The sequence below is a fragment of the Bombus vosnesenskii genome, unplaced genomic scaffold (assembly GCF_011952255.1).
Source record: "Bombus vosnesenskii isolate JDL3184/JDL3185 unplaced genomic scaffold, Bvos_JDL3184-5_v1.1 scf7180000013263, whole genome shotgun sequence".
NCBI lineage: Eukaryota > Metazoa > Arthropoda > Insecta > Hymenoptera > Apidae > Bombus > Bombus vosnesenskii.
This window is the reverse complement of record NW_022882923.1, coordinates 8033394-8054196: the sequence shown is the minus strand read 5'-3', so window position 1 is coordinate 8054196 and position 20803 is coordinate 8033394. Positions and strand designations below refer to the sequence as shown.

The following is a 20803-nucleotide window of genomic DNA, read 5'->3' as shown; positions in this document are numbered from 1 at the left end:
ACAGTGCGTAGGATCCCGTGCATCGCATGTACAACGAAAGACATTCCACTTTTCCATTTTTACAAAACCTTGTAACGACCGCGAGATGCGGTATGCGCTCCGGACGCCTGTAACTTGATCAGCTCTTCCTTGATCAAACGCGAAACTTCTGCTTTGGCCTTGCTGACTGCTAGCTCGCTGGTAGATTCGATGGCGAGGTACAACTTCCTCTCTCCTTCCGGTGGTGCTTTACCGGGTGCGATGTAAGTCCCTCTAACCGTGAGACCTGCTTCGGAGTACTCCGAGATCTGAGCAAGAGCTTCCTTGCTTGTAACTCGCCACCTAGCCTGCTGCGGGAAGTCATTGATCTCCAATTCTTCCTCGTATTTGCGGAACGTTTGTTCGCCAGCCTCTGCGTCGCTTTCCACTAGATCCTCTTCGCGAGGTTGGTAATTCAATTTCGTGTTCAACTTGGCAGCCAGCTGTTCGGCAACCGTTTTCGCTGTAATAAGATTGGTGGGGCCAGCGCCTTTAAGTATAGCTTCGGCTGCTTGCTGTGTTGCACCCTTCGCCTCGGCACCTAGATTCTTCGCAATGTTGATCTTAGACGCCAGTCGCCTAGCCAACTCCAACTTGTCAGTCGCGCTAGCTACAGGCTGACCAGGAACCGCGATATTGGTGGCGGAAGGTCTGGCGATTTCACGAACCGTCCTCTTTGGAGCAAGCATGCTCTCTATTTGTTGATCGATGTCGTTCTCTATGTCCTCGTCATCGGAATCTTGTAATCCCAGAGCTGCCTTTTGGAACTTCTTCTTTTCGTTGGCCAACGCTGCCTCCGATTCGTCAAATTTGAATCCTTTACCACTGAAACCGCCTCCTGTGTGAACCTTCTTCCCGTCTGCCGCTTGTCGAGCTTTGTATCCCTCCCATAGTTGACGCAACGGTTCCGGAACGGGGACACCCGCTAATTCGTGAGCACGTAAAATATCACCCGCGTAACGTTCTTGCTCCGATGTGATAAAAGTGTACGCGTACCTGTAGACAAAAGGTAATCCTCCGTTTGTTTATCGTTCGAACGATAAATAACATAAATGTTACAGCTGGATGAGTACAGAGAACTTACCCCTTGTTCCCAGCTCTTCCTGTTCTTCCACATCTGTGCACGTAATCCTCGTAGTGATTCGGGCAGTCGTAATTCACCACGAGTACGAGATGCTTCACGTCCAGACCTCTGGCCGCCACTGACGTTGCGACTAATAACTTTGTCCTGCCAGCCTTGAAATCCAATATAGTCGAGTCTCTATCGCACTGGTCGATACCTCCGTGAAGCGACATACAGGAATAAGAGGCTTTCATTAGATCCTTGAGTAAGGTGTCTGCGTTCTCCTGCTTGTCGACGAATATTATAGCGGAACCTTTATCTTGATAGTGACCAAGGATTTCAAGTAACTTGTAAAACTTTTGATCTTCCTCGAGAACTACCACGTGCTGTTCGACATCCTTACAAACGATCGATCGTCCTCCGACCTGAACCTCTACAGGTCTGGTTAGAATTCTTCTTGCTAATGCTTCCATTTGTCGAGGGAATGTCGCGCTGAACAGTACAGTTTGCCGATCTGGCCGAACGTTTTCCATAATACGCATGACCTGCGGCTCGAAACCCATGTCGAACATTCTATCCGCTTCGTCAAGAACCACGTACGTTACTCTGCGTAGGTTTGTCACCCTTCCGCTGTTAGCGGCTAGCATATCGATCATTCTACCTGGCGTACAAACGATTATTTCGGCGCCTCTCTTTAGCTCGGCTATCTGTTCCGATATACCGGTTCCACCGTAAACGCAGACATGGGACAGCCCCAGAGACTTTGTGAACTTTTTCGAGTCTCTACCGATTTGCATGCATAATTCTCTAGTTGGCGTCATGATCAACGCGATCGGACCATCACCGTCTGCCAATGGAGGCTGATCGAGAATATGCCTGAACATTGGTAGCAAGAAGGCTAACGTTTTCCCACTGCCTGTCTTTGCTATACCTATCAAATCACGGCCAGACATGATCGCCGGAATGGCTTGACATTGAATAGGGGTTGGTTTCTCGTAACCGAGTTTCTTCAACACCTCCAACTCTTTCTTCGTGACGCCACACTGTGCCCATGATTTAATGGGCTTCGGACAACCTTTGCCTTTCACGCGAATACCTTCTAACTCCTCTTTGTACGCTTCCACTTCTTCCGACGTCATTCTCGCTAAATAAATTAAACGCGAATCATTAATGAAAGATCGAATGTCACGCAAACAATATCCCAACAGGTAGTCGATCTTACCGATCTCAGGTACTTCAACGTAGAATGATTTTCTGAACGGTTGATACTCGGTCGTTGCATGATCAACTTTGGCTAATTCTCGCTTCTGTTTGTTCGCGATGCCAGCAGCTGTTTCGTGAAGATTTTCGCCTTCCTCTTCGCTGGAATATTCAAGACCGTCTTGATTCTGTTCGATCAGTTCACCCTTTTGCTTCTGCACTTTCTTTTTGGCTACACCGGTGACGATAACAACGCCACCGCTCTGAGTACCTCCCGTCCCTGTGCCGTTATTCGCGTTCTTTCCACCTTTGCTATCGAGTTTGTTCACCTTACGAACTTCCTCTTGAACCTGTTCGAACAAAATCATTTGCAAACCTTTTGCCCGCAACGCATACACGTGCAATGTACACGTGGCTTAACCCGGTATACGTATACATACTTCTGCCATAAAGGCATCAAGGGGATCGACTTCTTCTTCGTCGCATTTAGCTTCTTCCTTAACTTGTTCCACTTGCTCTTTCGTTTCTCCGTCTTCTTTGCATTCCTTGTTGCTATTTTGGACAACAGGCGTTTCTTCATCACTGTCATCCTCGAGGGACCACTTTTTCATAGGCAACTGTAGGTTTGCTAAAATGGATGCCTTACCGTCTTTCTTCGTTGCCTCCAACTCTTTCTTTTTCCTTTCAGCGCGCCACCTCTCTATTCTTTCTCTCCTCTTTTGCATTTCCAATTCCAATCTTTTCTGCTCTTCCTCCTGACAAACACACCATTTTCGAGAAAAATCATTTTTTAACGACGAGTGGTAATCAAATTGCTCGAATAATATAAATTACCTTGTCCAACTTTGTATGATCGAACGGCAGTTCATCGCTGTCACCCTTCTCTTTCTCCTTTCTCTCTCTCGATCTCGATCTATTCGACCGATCTTTGCCTGAACGCGAAGACTTTGAGCCTGTAAGACGCTTTTCTTTACTGTCGCCGCTAGTATACCGAGAACAATCAATATCAGCACGTTACTTCATTGTTGTATACATCACGAGATAATTAAAAGCAAACACGATACGCTAGCATAGTTTCCCCGGTAATCTGGAAACGCTTTTTGAGAAAGTTACAACGTTAACGAATCCATCTATCCATTCCTACACGAAACGCACGAAGTTGGGAAGAAAATATTTTCCAGCGTAAGATATTTTTAATTATAAATTATAAATTATGTGTACACACCGTTTCCTGTCACGGTCTCTGTCTCTTTCGGAGCGATCTCTTCTATCTCTGTCACGGTCTCTGGAACGGCTCCTTCTTTCCCTGTGCCGACCTTTATCTCGTTCTCTATCCCTATCACGACTCCTAGACCGCCGTCGTTTCTTCTCCGGTGTGGCGGATCGCGATCTGGATCGCGATCTAGATCGCCTTCTGTGATGCCTGTCCCTGGAACGCGAACAAGTCGAATATCACAAACCGGACGAATAATTAGTATCGATCGAACGAAATTCGTAGTTTATAACGGAAAGGTAAGAAAATTAACCTAGAAACGTAGTCGAGTCGAAAGGTTGTCACTTACTTGTCGCTACTTCGAACCATGATCGACGATGCTGCTCAACAGCCGGAAGATTCTGTTTGGGAATGTAAATATTTTTAATAGGCGAGCATTTATAGCGATGTTTTTCTAATTTCGTCGGAAAATAGAAGAGAAAATTACTTTCGTTTACAAACGCGCAGCCAAGTTCCCCTTGTCGTACAGGTGCTGCCACTACTCGTTTGCACATTAACAACGAGGAGATGAACTAAAATCAGAAACTACACTTGCTCGGTACGGCAAAACAGTCTCGATAGGTGGCCAGCTCAAGGTTCGTGTCTAGGATAAATTTACGTATCCGTCATATAAAACGACCGACAATACGCACATACGCATATACGTTGGATTAGATATTAAACATCGACCACATATGTCAGTTGTATTATCCGTTATGCTCGATACTTTGTTGCGTCTATGCGTGTCTGATCAATTAAACGAAACGAAGAATCGAAACGCGAAGTAAAGAGCAACAAGTAAGAGAGCTGGGAAGAAACGTTTTATCGGGATCGCCGTTGGGATTAAACGAGCAAAATCTCGAAACGGATGGTTCGTTATTCAGAGGAATTCCCAGCTGGATTTAGACAAAGTTCGCATGCCGAGGCATCGGCCATACGCGTGCACGTACGTACCGTAAGCGTGAGACACGGCGCGTGCAAGACCGGAATAAATACTCTGAAATCATCGATCGTCCATTCCGCGAGGTTTTCCACGGTTAGCGCTACCTCGAGAAACGTAGAACGATGGAAACGGGGTCACGTAATTAGGATAAAATTATTTAAAAGCGTTAAACCGTGGCATCTGCCGATCGGTCACTGAAACTCGAAAAAAAAAAAAAGAAAAAAAGAAAAGAAAAAAGAGCAGATGGCGAGAACACGAAGAGAAGGAAAGTTAGTTAAGCAGGTGCGTAGCTTGGCACGCGACAGGTGAACGTGGCGATCGCGCGTACCTCTGCTGGTGTATCTCAAGTTTTAAGGGTCGACGATATCAGAGCGGAAGACAGAGTGGAAGGATGAAGAAACGACGATGTGAACAGCGCGAAACTGAATGAAATGGTCGTTATCTATGAGTTATCGATAGTAACTGTAAAAGGTTTCCGAGCGATTGCCGATGCGAATCTCAATGGGAAGAAAGAAACGAGCCGAGAATCGGCGATGGATCGAGCTTGTATCGCGAACAGAGGCGCGGAGGTCGCTTCTTATGCTCGGTACATATCGCGAGGCATCGGTTTTTCCCAGGACGACGAGATTTCCGACCCGATACCGCGTCTCCTTTCGTAAATAATCCACGTGGAGGACGACTCGGAGGAGTAAATTCGCCGGTGGAATACAAAATAGAAAGTGGCAGCCGTTCATCCAACTTTAATTCTCCGTCGCGCGCTCAACAGCTCCTCGATTCTCTAAACTCTGATTCGTCTTGCGACGCGGAGAGCATCCTCTTGTCGTCGGACAACGAGAATTCGCGATTTATCCTTATAGAAAACGAAAGGTTCCTTTTGGCAGGGATCCCAATCGATCCTCGGATTCCCGCGAACAAAGAAATAACGCGCAGTCAGAGTGGCGTCGCATCCTTTTTCGCACAAAGGAATTCCTCGTTACAATAAACGATACCTGACCGATAGAAATTCCGGGAAAACCGAAGACCGATTGCTCCGCCGATTTCCCGCCCCCAAATGTCGAATCGAAGAGCCGCGTGGAAGAAAAGCGGAATTCGATCGAGCGACGATTCGTGTTGCGTTTTCTTCGCAGCCAATTAGCCAATTGCCAGTTGCGCGTGTAATTTGGATGTAATTTAATTTACGTAGACCGCGTAGGTGGTTTTGGCGACGAAGAGCGTGGAACCGATCCGACCAACGGACAAGATCGGTAACCCTTCCTTCTCTCGTGTCTTCCGTCGAGTATAAAGTTTCAATGTCAGTGGCAGGAAATAGTAAGTTGATACAGTTGGCTTGGGACGCGCGTGCGCACGCTTTGCAAATCACAATGCCTTTTATACGCTCGTTGATAAGTAGACGAGCTATCTTAAATCGGCATCCGACACGCCTAACGTAACTAAAGCGGAAGGACGGAAATATTACGTTTAATGGATTACCTTTATAAAGAATATCATCGGTGACGTTAGCCGCTTACGGGACGAAGAAAAAGCGTTCCCCGACCGACGAGTATCGACCAATTGGATAGCGTACAGCGCAGCACGTGAGAAAAATATCGCGATAGAAAAATGTCATCGTAGTAAAGCTTGGAAACTCGGGGAAATTTCTATGGGAACAGGGTGAGCACCACTGTAAAACAGAAGGGCGCGTGCCACGAGTTCACATCTGCCGCAGTTGTTTTCGCATCCCCCTCCCCCCCTCCGGTTTCTTTCTGGAACACCACCACCGATAAACGCGTCTCCGGTTTGAGAAAAAAGACTTCCGCAGGAAGCAGTGGCAGACCTCGCCATCGCCATCTTCCCGTTTCCTGTCTCGTCGACTCGAAAGAAATCGGCCGAAAGTAATCGCTCGAAAGCGATAGCTGGAAAGCGATCGCTCGAAAGTTTCGAGCCGAAAGCCCTCGAACGGAAGGAGGAAGCCAGAAGGGGAACGTTTCTAGAAAAATGTCCACTTTTACCGAAACTCGTCTTTACCGCTTCTTCCATCGCCGATGGAATGAACGTTTCTCGAGAAATTGTCTAGTCGAAGAGGAGGAGGAGGAGGAGGAGGAGGAGGAGGAAGAAGAAGAAGAGGAGAAGCTCCTCTTGCTTTTTCCCAGCGTCTTCTTAAGGCCGTCGTGGAACCGTTTAAAGACCGTCACACGCCATCGGTTCTGGCTGCGAACACGCGTACTTTGACGCGTTATTCTTTGACGCCGGTCTTCCGCGATCCGCTGATCTGCCGGCCTAACAAATTGGCGGAAAAAAGCGGAAACGCGACGCGAATTGGAAATCGAAAGTGCGGCTTGGCGAGTTAGGAACGACGACGAGGGAAGGGGTCGGGAGAAACGGTAGTACGGGCCTGAATAAGGGCCCCAGGAAGGGGACCGGCTCAGGTAAGCAGCTGCAAGCGTCCGCAGGGGCAACAGCAGCCGCGCGCTTAAATTAGTCCCGGCACAACTGTCGTTCGCGTAACACCAAAGCGAGGAGAGAGAATTCTTCGGTCGTGCGTTTCGCAAGAGCGTGGTTTGGAGCGACGAATTTTTGAAGAGAAACGGACTGGCTGGTGTTTGGATATGTCGGTGAATGCGAAAAACGTGGAACATTGAAAGGGAGTTGGAGGTGTGAGATTCGACGATCCTGAGCTTCGCGATCGCACGCTAGAATTTGAAAGCACTCTGGAAATTGGAAAGTTTGCGACTACGATCGACGATGCGCGGTCGCTAATTGACCGAGCGAATTTGAACGAGAAGGAAGCCTCGTATGGGCGGGAGATCGCGAAGAAGCTAGAGGCTAGAGAAGATCGAGAGGGAACGCGGGGGCATTCGACGATCGTATGAAGGTTCACAGAGAGGCGAGCGAACGAAGAAGAAGAGGAAACGAAGGAAGATGCTGATACTTAGGCTAATCGCGGTGTCGAGCCTCTGCTGGATGGCCAGGTGCGATTTGTTGGACCTGTACGTGCAGCACATGGACGAGACCATGAGGACCTTGGCCTACAGGAACAGGCATCGTTCGAAGGACGTCGTATCGAGGATAAAGAGAAGTCTCGGAGAGGAGCAGGCGCTTCTCAGAGTAGGCACGTTTAAGAAACAACGGCTGGACGTGGATAAAGAGTGGTACGCGCGATGGAAGGCGAGGAGGAAGATCCTCCCTTACAAGGAGGACGGGCTGGACTTTGCCAATTCGAGGGAGGAAAACCCGGACCCGGATCAACACGAGTTGGTGAACAACGCCAGTCGGATACTCGGCGTCGCCGGAGAATCCGAAGAAACGACGATCGCGTCCACGCTGGAGATCAAGGAAACCGCGAACGCGTTCGACATCGACGTCTCTAACGGAGAATCGACGCGGTCGTCCGGCAACGATACAGCGCCGTTCGACAAACGACAACAAATCGACGACGAGAATCCGAAGGCGGAATCTCGGGAGGAGACCACTCGGACCGTGGATTTGCAGGACGACGTCGAAACGGACGAGAATTCTCGATTCGAGACGATGGAGGAAATCGGCGCCGGCGGAGCGAACAACCTCTTCGACGATCCTATCTCGAAGAGAAGTCCAAAGTCGCGAGACAGTCGAGTTCCGAAGAAGTACGTACCACCGATGGACAAATTGGCGAAGCTGTTACGCGCGTCCAAGTATACCGGCGCCGAAGAGACGACGGACGATCGACCCCGAAGAAGCATCGAACAACCGAGGTTCACCAGACGCGAGATACTCGACGACGACGGAGAAGTTATCCTCGAGTGGGATCCTTCGGACGAGCAGATGGTCACCTTCAAGGTGATCGCCAAGACCTTGGGATACGTCGGCATCGGATTCAACGAGAAAAACCACATGAAGGGAGCTGATATTCTGCTGGCTTGGGTGGACGATCACACGGGCACCGTCAATCTGCTGGTGAGTGCGCTGCCGCGTCCCATCTCGATCATCGGTCATCGCCAAAGGTATTCGGACCCGTGATCGATCGTCCCCGATCTCCGATCTTCCTTTTACCCGCGTCCCCTCTTCCTTCTTATCCCGTAGCCTTTGCGCGATCGTGCTTCCAACGATCGATCGGCATAGCAAGACGGTGATTAGGACGCGTGAGAATAGTCGAGCGGCCAACGGGAAAGTCTGCGAACGTCGGCGCTAGCCGTGTGGGAAGAACTCGTTTTCTTCTTATCGGAACGCGATCCTAGATTTCTATTTTCGCCGCGCTTTCGAAACGGCGCTTCCGCGATCGATCAAACGGATCGAGTAAATCGTCGTTGCAAATACCGACAAACGTTAAAAGTTTTCGTATCAGCCGTGTGAATCGAGAGCTGGCGAATGAAAGAACGACGACGACGACGACGATGACGACGAACCGGAGGAGCGAGAGGAAGGGAAGAAAGGAAAAGTAAAAGGACGAAGGCAGGTAAAAAAGGAAGGGAAGAAACGAAAAGCTAGGAAATTAAAGGAAGATTAAGAGGGGGAGGGTCGAAACAGCAGTCCGAAAGATCTGCCAAGCTGAGAGAAGGACGAGGAGAAAAAGAAGCAGCAAAAGGGGGTATCGCGAGCCGAGGTATCGGCCTCTCGCCTCTCCTCCCTCCCGTCCAAACCACCGAACCCTTCTGCGAAGGGATCCCCTTGCTCGTGGTTTCGTTTTAGTCGCACGATCCGTATTAACGAGGTTCGTTTAATTAACGCGTCATGGGAGATTCCGGTCGATCGCCTTCTCTCCTCGCGATCCGTAACAGCGCCTGGAAAAACCAACGAACACGATATTCGCGCTAATCGTAAGACTTTCCACTTTTCTTTTCGTTTTCGTTTTCGTTTTCCTTTTCGTTTTCCTTTTCGTTTCCGTTTCCATTTCTCTTTTCCCTTTGGATCGCGGCACATGGTACCTTCGCTTCGGAAATAGCGTCACATCTACGCGCAAATTACCGTTCGAAACAACTCTCTTACACGGACTTTGCTTACTCTCTCTTGTAATTTCAAGTATCCACACTCCGACGAACATTGGAGTTTCCATTCGGAGAACCACGCAACGAAGGGATTAAAAAGAAACTGGTTATCGAAACCTGCTCCACCCTTTTTTCTCCCTTTGCGCGGCTTCTTCGAATTCCTAATCTTAATTAAATTTATATCCATTCTCCGAGGTGTGCTACGACGTTGGTTCGAGCGCGGCCACGCGAACCTGCCCTCGCGATCTTCCACATCGTATCGTATTCGTATTCGTAAGAATGGCCCGGCGGAAAAGTGGAATTTTTCGGCTCCATTTACTCGATATTTATCCGCGAGAACCAAGGCGAGGCCCAAAGTGAGAAGAAACGGGCAAAACGCAACCAAGCAGGTGGGACAGACGCAGCAGTCTGAACGGCACGCCGTTGCTAGAAAATTAACGAACGTGGTTCCGCCGGACGAGATAAAGTCGTGATAAATTTACGTCCGGCGAGGGCAGCGAGAGGCCTTTCTGTCCGCTCTCTCTCTCTCTCTCTCTCTCTTCCTCTCTTCGATTCGCCTTCTCTCGCCTCTTCCACCTTGACGAATTCGAAATCCACCGGCGAACCTGACCGCCTGTCAATTCCATGACTCGACGAATTTCGATGGGAATATCTGAAAACCAAGAAAGAATTGGACGAATAAACAAATTTCCCATACATCGAGGCGCGACGATATCGCTCGTATATCGATAAAGTTTGGAAACGTTATGATTTTCCTGTATTTTTCGATTTATAAAAGTGATATCCAGAGAGCTGTTAAAACATTCGCGGATACAGACGAAACGTTTGACGATACCAACAGACGCCGATCGTATTAGCAAATTATCAGAGGCGATCTAGTCGAAGTTTATCGGCAACTTCTTCCGCCGGCAAATATTTAAATAAATAATTGCCGTTTGTTCAGAACCGAGCACCGTCTCTCACGCGGCAGATACAAAATCAAGCCCGCGTAAATTCGAACACGCCAACAGCCCGCAGGCAAATCGTGCCACAGGCAATGGTACACGGCCGATACGGAATACACGGATGCAGAAAGAGAAACACGTATACGCTGGGTACAGGCGGGAGGTGAAAGTGTGCGAAAGGTTGCGTGACTGAATACGCGACGAACACACGAGGAAGCACGAAGGTGTGTAAGAAGAGGCCCCTTCTCAGGGGGCATAGGTATGTCGTGTCCTGGCAGTTGGTTCCAAAGGGTCCCCCAGTCAAGGCCTCCAGACATCGGCGGGGGGAGGCTACGCGAATCTTTGAGCATCGTTGCAAAGAAAGACGAAGAGACCAGCGGTGCTGGCTGGCTCGAACGAATCGGCCGACGCGCGATACCTCTCGCCCCTCGAATCTTCGAACGCGTGTAACTTTCTGCAACGATAAGAAAAACGAACGAATAAGCTACGAGAAACAGATCGAACCTGCTCTCTTTGCCTTCTAACTCTTAGAAACGGCGGATTTGCGGCAACACGGACAGCGCAGCGGCTTTACATTTCCTTCGAGCGGTATTTCTTTAGAAGAGAAGAAAAAAGCTGCAGCTTTCGTTCACCGAGAAACAATGGCCACGATAATTGATCCTTTCACTCCATCTCCTTATTACGCAGTACTACGCGTATTAAGCGTCTGCTATTTCGAATTTTAGTACAACGAAGTTCGGTCGACTTTTGTTCGTCTCGTCTGCTCCTCGTATCGTACGTTGGAACGCGATCGAGATCGCAGAGAGGGACTGTTTCGAGAAAGGACGAAACTGGAGAAAATTCGACGATCGCTAAATTATTCACCGCGAGCCACGGCGTGTGTGCACGTACGACGATTACGATGGTAATTTATTAGAGACGGGGAAGCACGTTTCGCAAAGTGAATCCGAAACGCAGGTAATCCGCGATCCGTCCATCTCGTGGTGCAACAGGTCCAGCCTGAGACCAACTCGGTGCATAGACGGACGCACACATTCTCCTCTCTCGCCGTGATCTTTTTCTCATTATCTTCGACATATCCTGCTCGTCTTTTTTCACCCGCCGCCAACCAGTTTTCGTTTGTTTCCGATCCAACTTCTTCGTCTTCGAGCTCTGCCGCTCCACAGCTTCGTAGACCCGTGTACGCAAATAAGACGAGAAAGTATCGGCGTTTCGTAATTATAGCTCCTCGTGGTCATCGAATCACGACGAATACGTCGTGTTACGATCGTTACGAGTTGTTACAATTGTTACAAATTATCCAACTATTCCGCTCGACTCTGGGAAAACGAGAAAATCGTAGAAATTAAAACCCAAGCCGAATCTATAACGAGTAACTTGTTCGCAACCGATTGATCGCGACCGATATCGTCGATCAACAGATTCTTATGCAAGAAAGGGCATCCAGGTCCAACAAATGGACGAAAAACTCGTTAAACTCGGAGAAAGTAGCGCGAGGTACCTATCGTTTACAGTCGTATTTCGTTGCCTTTGGTTTTACCGCTTTGTCTCGACCGAGAAGCGAATCGTCGCTCTACTCTCGCCGTCGAGTAGCCAAGTGGGATTTTAACCGAGCATATGGAGAATATTTTACGGATCGATCCACCGCATACGACGCAATATCACGCAATATGACGCAATGACGTAAAGCAAAGTTCGTAGGTGATTCTCCTTTTGTCGCCGCTTTTCACCTCTTTAACGATCCTCTTCCAGCACGAGGCTGCCTTTCTTGCCACAGGCGATCGAAAGAAACTTCGAAGCACGAATTTTCATGAAACTCGATTTGCGTTTATGAACCCCTTCCATGATTCCAATTCCCCTTATAAACAAAATAAAAGATAGCATGATACTTTTCAGCTATCCGAATCGCAATTAATTCGGAAAGATGACAAACCAGGCGAACAAATTCCAAGAAATGGGTATATTTCTCATTTTGTCTATTTTCATGGCTGGAAATCTGTTGCGACTGTGCGAGTGTCCGATCGATCGAAAGATACAAACGCGAATTCGGCATCGATCAACGGCAAGAACGAGAGAGAAGAACATTCTCGCCCCTGACGGTGTTTTCGTTCGCCGATTATCATTACACGCGGATAGGCGCGTAAAGAGAAACACGACGAGTTATAACGCGTCATCGAGCGTAATTGCGCGTAACAGCGTGTTCTTCCCAAGACCAAGACACGTGAGAACCGGATCGGCTCGTACCGTGACTGCGACACGTTGCAAACTGGCTACCTGCGCCACGGGAAAACTTTGCTCCATCTCGTTCCAGCTTTCAAGAGCTTTTCGTCTTTTATTATTTCCCCGCTGTCAGTTTTTACGAGAATAAATTCCGAGCCAACGTCGCCAGCAAAAACTCGATTCGACGTCGTTCGATGGAATTTACGGAAGCTCTTTGCCTCTCGCGAGTTTCCATCTGTTTCCATCTTGCGAGAGAGAATTCTGGACCGGTTAAACGGCGAAGCGGAAAACTCGAGACTTTTGCTATTCCGCGACGAATAGCGCTCTGACTCTAATTTTTCCATAAATATCTAGATACGGCGATCCAAACCAAACTGGTTATGACATTTTCTTTAAAAAGTAAAGCAGCGACCAAAGAAGAATCCGCCGTTTCTATATTTGCTTCGACTTTCCAAACAGAATCGTCCAATTTTCTAATTAGCTGATACCGCGAAACCGTATCCCAGCTTCGAATCGATTTCGTCGAAATTCACTTATCCGACAACGACCACATTTTCATCGACCGTACAAGCGTCGAGCGTTCGAGGAAACTGTTTACTCGCGGTAACGAAGAGACGCGTCGTTGTTTTGTCTGTTCCGTTGATCGTGTCTGTTTAGAGACCGGTAGGTGGTTGTTCGCAGTTGCCTAAGAACGATAGGAAGGCCCTTTATCCCCGTCGAGGGATCGTCTTTGCGCTACCAGCTGCTGCTCTGCCAGGTGGTAAAAAGGAAGGAGAGCCGCTATACGAAAAGGAAAGGTAATCCGCGCAGCGACACGGAGAGAGAAAGAACGAGGGGAAGCTGGAAGACGAGAGGGAAGGAAGGAGGAGAAAGCGAGACAGCGTAAGAGTATCGAAACGAGATGGAAAAGCGTTGGAGGGAGAAAAGTATAGAGGGCGGTAAAAGTAAGAGTAAGTAAGAGCAAGAAGGACGGAGGGGAAAAAAGGGAAAGGGGAACATCGGTGAAACGGTGTGTGAAAGAAGAGGGAAGAAAGGGAGAGAAAAAGGAGGGAGGACTGTACGTCCAAAACACCTGGCAAGCATCGTCCTTCTAGTGGCGCCTCTTTTTCTTCGGAATTGTCGGCCCATGGGAACCAGCGCGGTCCTCCGCGTCGCAACTCCTCCGGGGGCACAAAGGCAACCGTTTCTTTTTCGCCACGCGTATATAGATCGGAAACTATCTTTCTCCAGATAGATCATCGTACGGATAAACGACGCCGATTCTTCGTTTCTGGTTCCCGTTGGTTGCCCGTTCGGCGAAACGCGTTTTTAACGAACATTCGTCGTTCGAGAACAAATGTACTTTCCAACGTACCGAAACGTCCAAGTTTCTCGGAAGACTGCCACGGGAAACGCGAGTACCGATCCATGACGTCACATCCGCCGAATTAATTTTCCGCATCCACGCACGTGTGCCTCTTTTCCCACGCATCGGTGACTCGATTCCACTCTTTCGAAAGACTGGAACGGAACCAACCAGCCAGCCAACTTTTCGCCCTTTCTCTCTCATCCTCCGTTGCGTTTCCTTCGGTCTGAAACAACCACCGTGATTTCAAGTACAAGCCAATAGCGTATCGTACGGTAGTACGCACAGAGCGATAGGAACGGTTGGCGAAAATATTCAAACGCCTCCGGAACCCTCTAAAACACTCTATAGAAGCGGACGATCGTTATCAAGTCGTCGTTGTCGTTGTTACGGCGCTAACGACGCTAACGCAAGTAGTTAGACGTTCGATGGTACGCGTCGATATCGTTCGATCTATACTCGGAGATCCTACCTTAGAAATCGCTCGAGTGCCAGGTGTTGGCACGAGCTTCTATAACCGTTTGCATAATTTTCCTGATCGACGATCAAACCGTACCGCCCGTTAAACACGGTCCACGTCGAAAAAGAAGACGCTTTTCCCGTTGACCGACAGGCACGATCCATTGAATCGAGAGACCGCCGAGGAATCGTCGACTTTTTTTAATCACCGTCTAGCAATGCCACGGACGACGACGCTACGTGCTAATTAGCCCGACGACGATGAGAATATCCGGCTGCCATGAGAAAACCCCGAGCGGCGAATCTCGTGAGAACGCGCGCTAACCCCAGAAAGCCAGCCCCAACGGCGAATCGCAGCCGCTAATAATTACGATTAATCGGAAATCGGTAGCAGGCGAGTTCGTTCAAATCCAAAGTAGACGCTCGTAATCGATCGTTCGGATTCACGCCGAACGCGACTTTAAACCGAATCTCGCGATTTTAAACCGAGATTTTCAGTTTGCCTCTCCGTTAGCAGCTAACGCGTTTCATCTTCGCGGCATCAAATTTTTATAGACGCGCCAAACTACCGTTAAATGATACGTACGATATAATAATTAGCGTAGAGCACGAACAACCATCTTACGAACGTGAGCCACTGCGAACCAACGAGGCTGCGTTCTCTATTCGGGTGGCCTGTTTCTTTTTTCTTTCGAGAGACGCGCCACTTTATTATCGCTTCCTCTTTGCACGTGCTCGTTACAAAATACGCAACGAGCGTGACGATGCTCGGCCAATTATTTCGATTCATTAAGAGCAGGAAGGGGACTTCCCTTCGGCCTCTTACAAACTTTACCGCCCAACCATAATCGGAATCCAACGGACCCAAACGCTCGCGGCCACCCTTCCGATTGTTGTCAGCGTCACGGCTGACGGTGTTGTTTCCTTCGAGCGCATCCGACGCATCGGAATGTCGTTAACTTAACGGAACGTCGCTTGAATCTGACAGACCGATAAACGTTGTTACATCATCGATTATCGAGTACACATCGAAGAGTAAACGCGATACTCCGCGGAGGAGTATCTCTGCGGAGAGTAAAGGAGAAAGCGCGGAAAGCGGAGAGGAACGAATCGAGCCTGACAAAAAGCTTCGATTCGTCGTCCAGTGTAAACACCTGGCGCTCACCCGACCCGATAAACTTCTTCGTCTCGTTCCGTCGGCAAATCAAATTTCTTTTCGCGTTTCAGGACTCGCACGGGATCGAAGGTCCGGAGGCGGCCCTGGTCACGGACACGTCGCAGGATGTCAAAGTGTTGGGTGGCTCGCAAAACGAAACTCACACGAGCGTGATCTTCTCGCGAAACTGGCAGACCTGCGACCCTCAGGATCATCGGCTCACGGTAAGGCTGCAAGCACCAACAGCGTCACGATCTTACGATTTACCAGAATATTCGATTTATCGTTTTCTTCCCCCGATCGTACCTCGTTTCTTTCTGCTATTCGTAGAAACGATACCCTTCCTTTACGTTGTTTTCCTTGTCCTCGATCGCAGCTACGCCACCTGGACACGAGTATACGGTTAATCAAAATCTAGACATCAGCGAGATCAAAAGATCCACCGGGTACCGATTAATTCGATTAATTTCGATGGCAACGATCGTACTCTAAACGATCGTATTCGAACGCGGACCACTGCTTCGTCGGTCCATCGTTCAAAGATATACAATCGTTGCGATCGAAACGCATCTCGACTAAGCAAATTCAGCGGTAAGCGGCAACGAGCACGGGGTTAAGGCTGGTGTATATGGCAATATGGGAATAAAATCAAATATCCGAGATAAAGGAGGATCGAGTTGCCTCGTAACCGCGCATCGAGCAATTACAAGTGGCGGGAGAACGAATCGTCCGATATTCGATTCCACCTGACGGAGCCTGGGAACCGGGAATAGCCGAGAAGATTTACAACGTAGAGACAAGAGCGCTGGTAGAATTCGCGGAGAGAGCCTCCTCTCTTTCTCGATTTATGCCCGGCACGAAGGCAGCCCGCGACTTTAACAGGCCCTTAGACCACGGTACGTCGAATTCCCGCGGCGATATTTAGGCGTTTAGCATGCCGTCCGCGGCCCTCGTGCGTCTCCTCCGCGATTCCCATTCTCGATCCGCAGCGCGGGACTAACCAGCGTGCCGTCCAGCCCATCGAAATATTTCTTAACCAGCCTATTTCCCATATCCGAGCCTCTCTTTCAGTTCCAACCGCAGCAGAACCATTATGAAAAAGTAATTATCGCTTGCTATCGCAGGGAGACACGATTCGAGTCCTCTGGGCGCTTCATTCCAGCGATCCTGAGCTAAATACCGCCGTTTGGCCCGGTGACAAGCGCGGAGGTAGAGCTTTGAGACTCAAGACCGCGGCCCCTCATGCACCTCCCCGTCATACTCGGGATATCAAGCATTGGGACGTGAAATTGAACCAAGTAAGCGGAATCTGGCAATCGTGTTTAACTTACAATTGTATTTCTTATTAACTTTGTCCTCTCGACAAAGAAGAATTCTCGATACACAACGATAAATAAAGAAGACGTTTAGCTGCCGCGTTTCTCGCGCTGCTCGCTTCGCACAAGCGTCGCTACGCGGAAACGCTCAATGCGAAACGATCGATAGCTTAATTATTAATCGTTGCCTAGCAACGGAACGCCTGTATCGTGATTAATCGTGTGTTCTTCTTGATACATAGCCTCCGGTTTCAGACAGCGTAGACACCACCTATTGGTGCAAGATCTTCAAGGCACCTCACAAAGAGAAACACCATATGATCGGGGTAAGTAATTGAAATTCGTCGAAATTTATCGAAATATGTGTTCGTTTCGGAATAAATTTGATGCGCGACGCGAGTACCGAGGAATGTCGTAAGGTTGGGCCTGATTCCGTATGTGCTTCACGAATCACGGTCATCCGTGCCGGACATGGCACCGTGTCGATGGACGTCATTAGAATAAAGAAGGGCCTCGGAATGATGTCATTCCGTGGCCGAAACGTTGCCCGATTGCCAATTGAATCCGCTTGAGAAGATTTCTCGGCAGAAGAACACGCGGTTCGATCCGATATTCCGAAACTGTCTGGCCACGCGATTGATTCTTCTGCTTCTTCGAATCCTCTCGACCATATACCGTCGTCGATATATCAGATACAAACACCGACTATAGGACGATACGCGCCAAGCATCGAGCAACGATTGATTCATCTTGCGATTTCAGTACACGCCACTCGTGGAAAAGGAGAACGAAGATTTGGTTCATCATATTATATTGTACGAGTGCGCCTCCACTTTGTCGATCTTGGGACAACACGCGAGAATCGTCGGAGCTCCGTGTTACAGTCCTACGATGCCGCGAGAATGGGAATCCTGTTTGCAGCCGGTGCTCGCCTGGGCACGTGGTAGTACAGGTACACCAGAGGAAAGAGCATAAGATTTATTTGACAATTTCGATTGTTTGACTCGCGAGTGTAGATTTAACAGTCGGTAATTTAGATAGAACCGGAATTATCAAATATTACCAATTACTCGAAACCACGACAACTTGTAAATTATCGTCTTTACCATTATCAGAAGCACAGCACGGCGATTCTTCTCGCCAATGTCGATACAGACTTTTCTCGAGGCACGATTATTTAATGACACAATGACAAGTAGAACGAATATGACGAGATAGCGATTAGTATAGAGATTACGTATAGTAGTAGCGAGATAGTATGGTATAGAGATACGATGTGTCTTGGCACAGGCGAATGGCTTCCGGAACACGTCGGTATTCCCATCGCGGAACATCCCGAAGGCTCTTATTACATGTTAGAAGTGCACTATAATAATCCGGATATGAAGAAGGTGGTAGACAGCAGCGGAGTACGTCTACACTTGACTGCGAACCTACGTCCTCAGGAAGCGGGAATTCTCGTTGCTGGCGTGGCTGTTAGTCCTCTTCACCTGATTCCACCGAAACAAAAGGAATACGCCACGGCGGGTTACTGTACTCCTCATTGTACCAACACTGTGCGTAAACGCCGCTCTTTCGACAACTGCAACCCGCTTCTTCCATCCGTTCGTTTCTAAACTTTTAAACTTTTAAACTTTTAAACATACAGATGTTCCCTGAAGGCGGAGTGAACATCGTTTCGGTGGTCTTGCATTCTCACTTGGCCGGTCGTCGTTTGAGTCTGAAACACATTCGCCAAGGCAAAGAATTACCCAGAATAGTCGAGGATAACCACTTTGATTTCGAGTATCAACAGTCTCATACTCTGGAGAAGGAGGTGAAAGTCCTTCCAGGAGACGAATTGCTGGCCGAGTGTGTTTACGGTACGTTGGACAGGACGAAACCTACTTTGGGAGGATACGCGGCATCTCAGGAAATGTGTCTGGCCTTCGTGGTACATTATCCGAGAACACCACTAGCAGCTTGTTACAGTATGACGCCGGTGAAACATCTGTTCAAGACTCTCGGCGTGTACAGCTTCAAAGGCGTCACTATGGATCACCTGGAGAAGCTTTTCCTAACAACTAGGTAAGCAAAAGGTAAAAGTTTGTGCGTACGACGCGCACAACGTATATTCTACGTACCTTCTTATCCGTTACGTTTGCTTGTTTGTCGCAGGACCGATGCCGTGACTATTCCTTCCACTGGTCAACAACAGCTTCCGATTTACCCTGCCACAAGGCCTAGCGAAGAAATTGACGAGGAACTTATAAGGGAGGCAAAGTCTGCCTTGATGGCTATGAGGGATTACACGGTGGAAAACGAGAACGATAACGTCTTCTCTCGGTTGATCATCGAAGAACCCGAAGAGTTCAGAGGTAAACGATACGAACGCCTATTCCCAGCAAACTGACAATCATCGTGACCGGATAACCGATATAAGACTACGATAATCACGTGTCTCGATAGGTCGAACTTTGGCCGAACATATGCTGGCTCTACCCTGGACGGAAGAACTTCTTGCTAGATCCATCGAACAGAGTCTGTATCATGGCAGGCACATGACATTTTGCAGAAAGAGGGACGATAAGCTTGCTCTGGTACGTCCAATTTTTATCCCTTCTCGTATCTTCTCCTTCGATATCTCAGCGGTACAAGCAACCTGCCTCTATTCTATAAAACGTTCTTCAACGATATAATAAAATAGAATAAAATCCATCCATCCAAGGAACAGTTTTCAAAGGTGAAATTTATGACATTCGTCGTAACACGTTCTTTGCAGCCGGCTGACATACAAACATTCCCAAACTACACAGCACTGCCAGAAACGAACGAAACCACGTGCAGCGAAATGGCAATGCTATCCAGTGCATCGAGGACCTTGTACTTTGACATCGTGCCGCTTCTCACGATTCTCGTTACGACGATCGTTGTTTCCTAAAATTAAAGTCAAATACGTATTAGACGTTTGATTGTCCGTTGTTTGATCGTCGTTGATTCTACGGTCAAACGTATCCGTCTCTTATTCGTCTCGCTTACAAATCGCCACTGTTCGAAACAGGCTAGAAACGAGCGATATCGTCCAACAATAATTTACGAGGCCGATATATCTCTACCTGCAGGGATAGATAGGGCAAGATTTTGAAAAAAATTTCACCGCCCAACATATGTGTGTGTGCGTGCGTGTGTGTGTATGTATGTGCGCGCGCGCGCGTGTGCGTGTGTATGGTGTGTACGTATATGTGTATACACACGCCCACACACGCACAAAAATATAATATAATATAATATATATGTATAATGTAATGTAATGTAAATATACCATCCACTTATTTATAAGGTATTCGCGCTACAAGCCTTTCCCCTCTATTTTATATGAATTTTGTATAAAAAAAATAAACCAGTCTGTAGAAACTGTACCATTGTGCGTATCGTCGTCGACTGCCATCCCCTTTTATTAAAAAATTATTAGTAAAACCTCGAGCGGCGACGAATACGAGTTAAAAAAAAAGAGAAATATAGTATAGTATAATTACAGTAGAGAAAAAGAAAAGGCTCTACGGAAATATTCTTACCGCTACAATGTACGGAGTGTCGGAAACCATAAAACTTCCAATTGAATACTTTCCATAACTTGCAGAGTTTCATAGATATGTGGCTACTTGCAACAATATGGACATTCGCGAATGCTTCGAGGAGTGATTTCACCGTTGTAAAACCGTTTGCTTATCGGAAGAAAAGATAATTTCGTTAATTAGTTGTATCGGTAGAGTAACGTAGTTGATGCAGAAATCGAAATTTTTCGAAATTTCCAAGCTGTCGAACATCCCCTGTCGCTTAGTCCGGCTACATTTCGCCGGAGTAAAGAGAGATTCAAACTGTTGGTGATCGATGTAGCGACTGCTTTGAAGCTCAGCCACAAGGCAACCGGGTAACCGATATATCAGCTACCACGCAGGTGTCCGGGC

General features: G+C 48.2%; 2 protein-coding genes across 3 annotated transcripts; one reads left to right on the top strand and one right to left on the bottom strand.

Moving 5' to 3' along the window:
- Nucleotides 1-49: 49 nt before the first annotated feature.
- Nucleotides 50-4063, bottom strand: LOC117234147 (probable ATP-dependent RNA helicase DDX46). Of its 2 annotated transcripts, XM_033495090.1 has the most exons (8): nt 3982-4042; nt 3844-3895; nt 3507-3710; nt 3116-3263; nt 2722-3036; nt 2304-2631; nt 1103-2225; nt 50-1014 (listed from the first exon to the last, which is right to left on the bottom strand). In XM_033495090.1, the coding sequence occupies exons 2-8, from the start codon at nt 3861-3863 to the stop codon at nt 60-62; spliced, it is 3093 nt and encodes a 1030-aa protein (XP_033350981.1). In that variant the 5' UTR covers nt 3864-3895; nt 3982-4042; the 3' UTR covers nt 50-59. The 2 variants fall into 2 exon arrangements, with proteins under 2 accessions (XP_033350981.1, XP_033350972.1); XM_033495081.1 differs by having other exon boundaries at nt 3116-3234; nt 3844-4063.
- Nucleotides 4064-6820: 2757 nt separating this feature from the next.
- Nucleotides 6821-19974, top strand: LOC117231865 (MOXD1 homolog 1). Its single transcript, XM_033490730.1, has 10 exons — nt 6821-8388; nt 15612-15764; nt 16665-16838; nt 17099-17182; nt 17619-17808; nt 18147-18412; nt 18505-18923; nt 19014-19213; nt 19305-19435; nt 19618-19974. The coding sequence occupies exons 1-10, from the start codon at nt 7375-7377 to the stop codon at nt 19774-19776; spliced, it is 2790 nt and encodes a 929-aa protein (XP_033346621.1). The 5' UTR covers nt 6821-7374; the 3' UTR covers nt 19777-19974.
- The last annotated feature ends 829 nt before the right edge of the window (nt 19975-20803 follow it).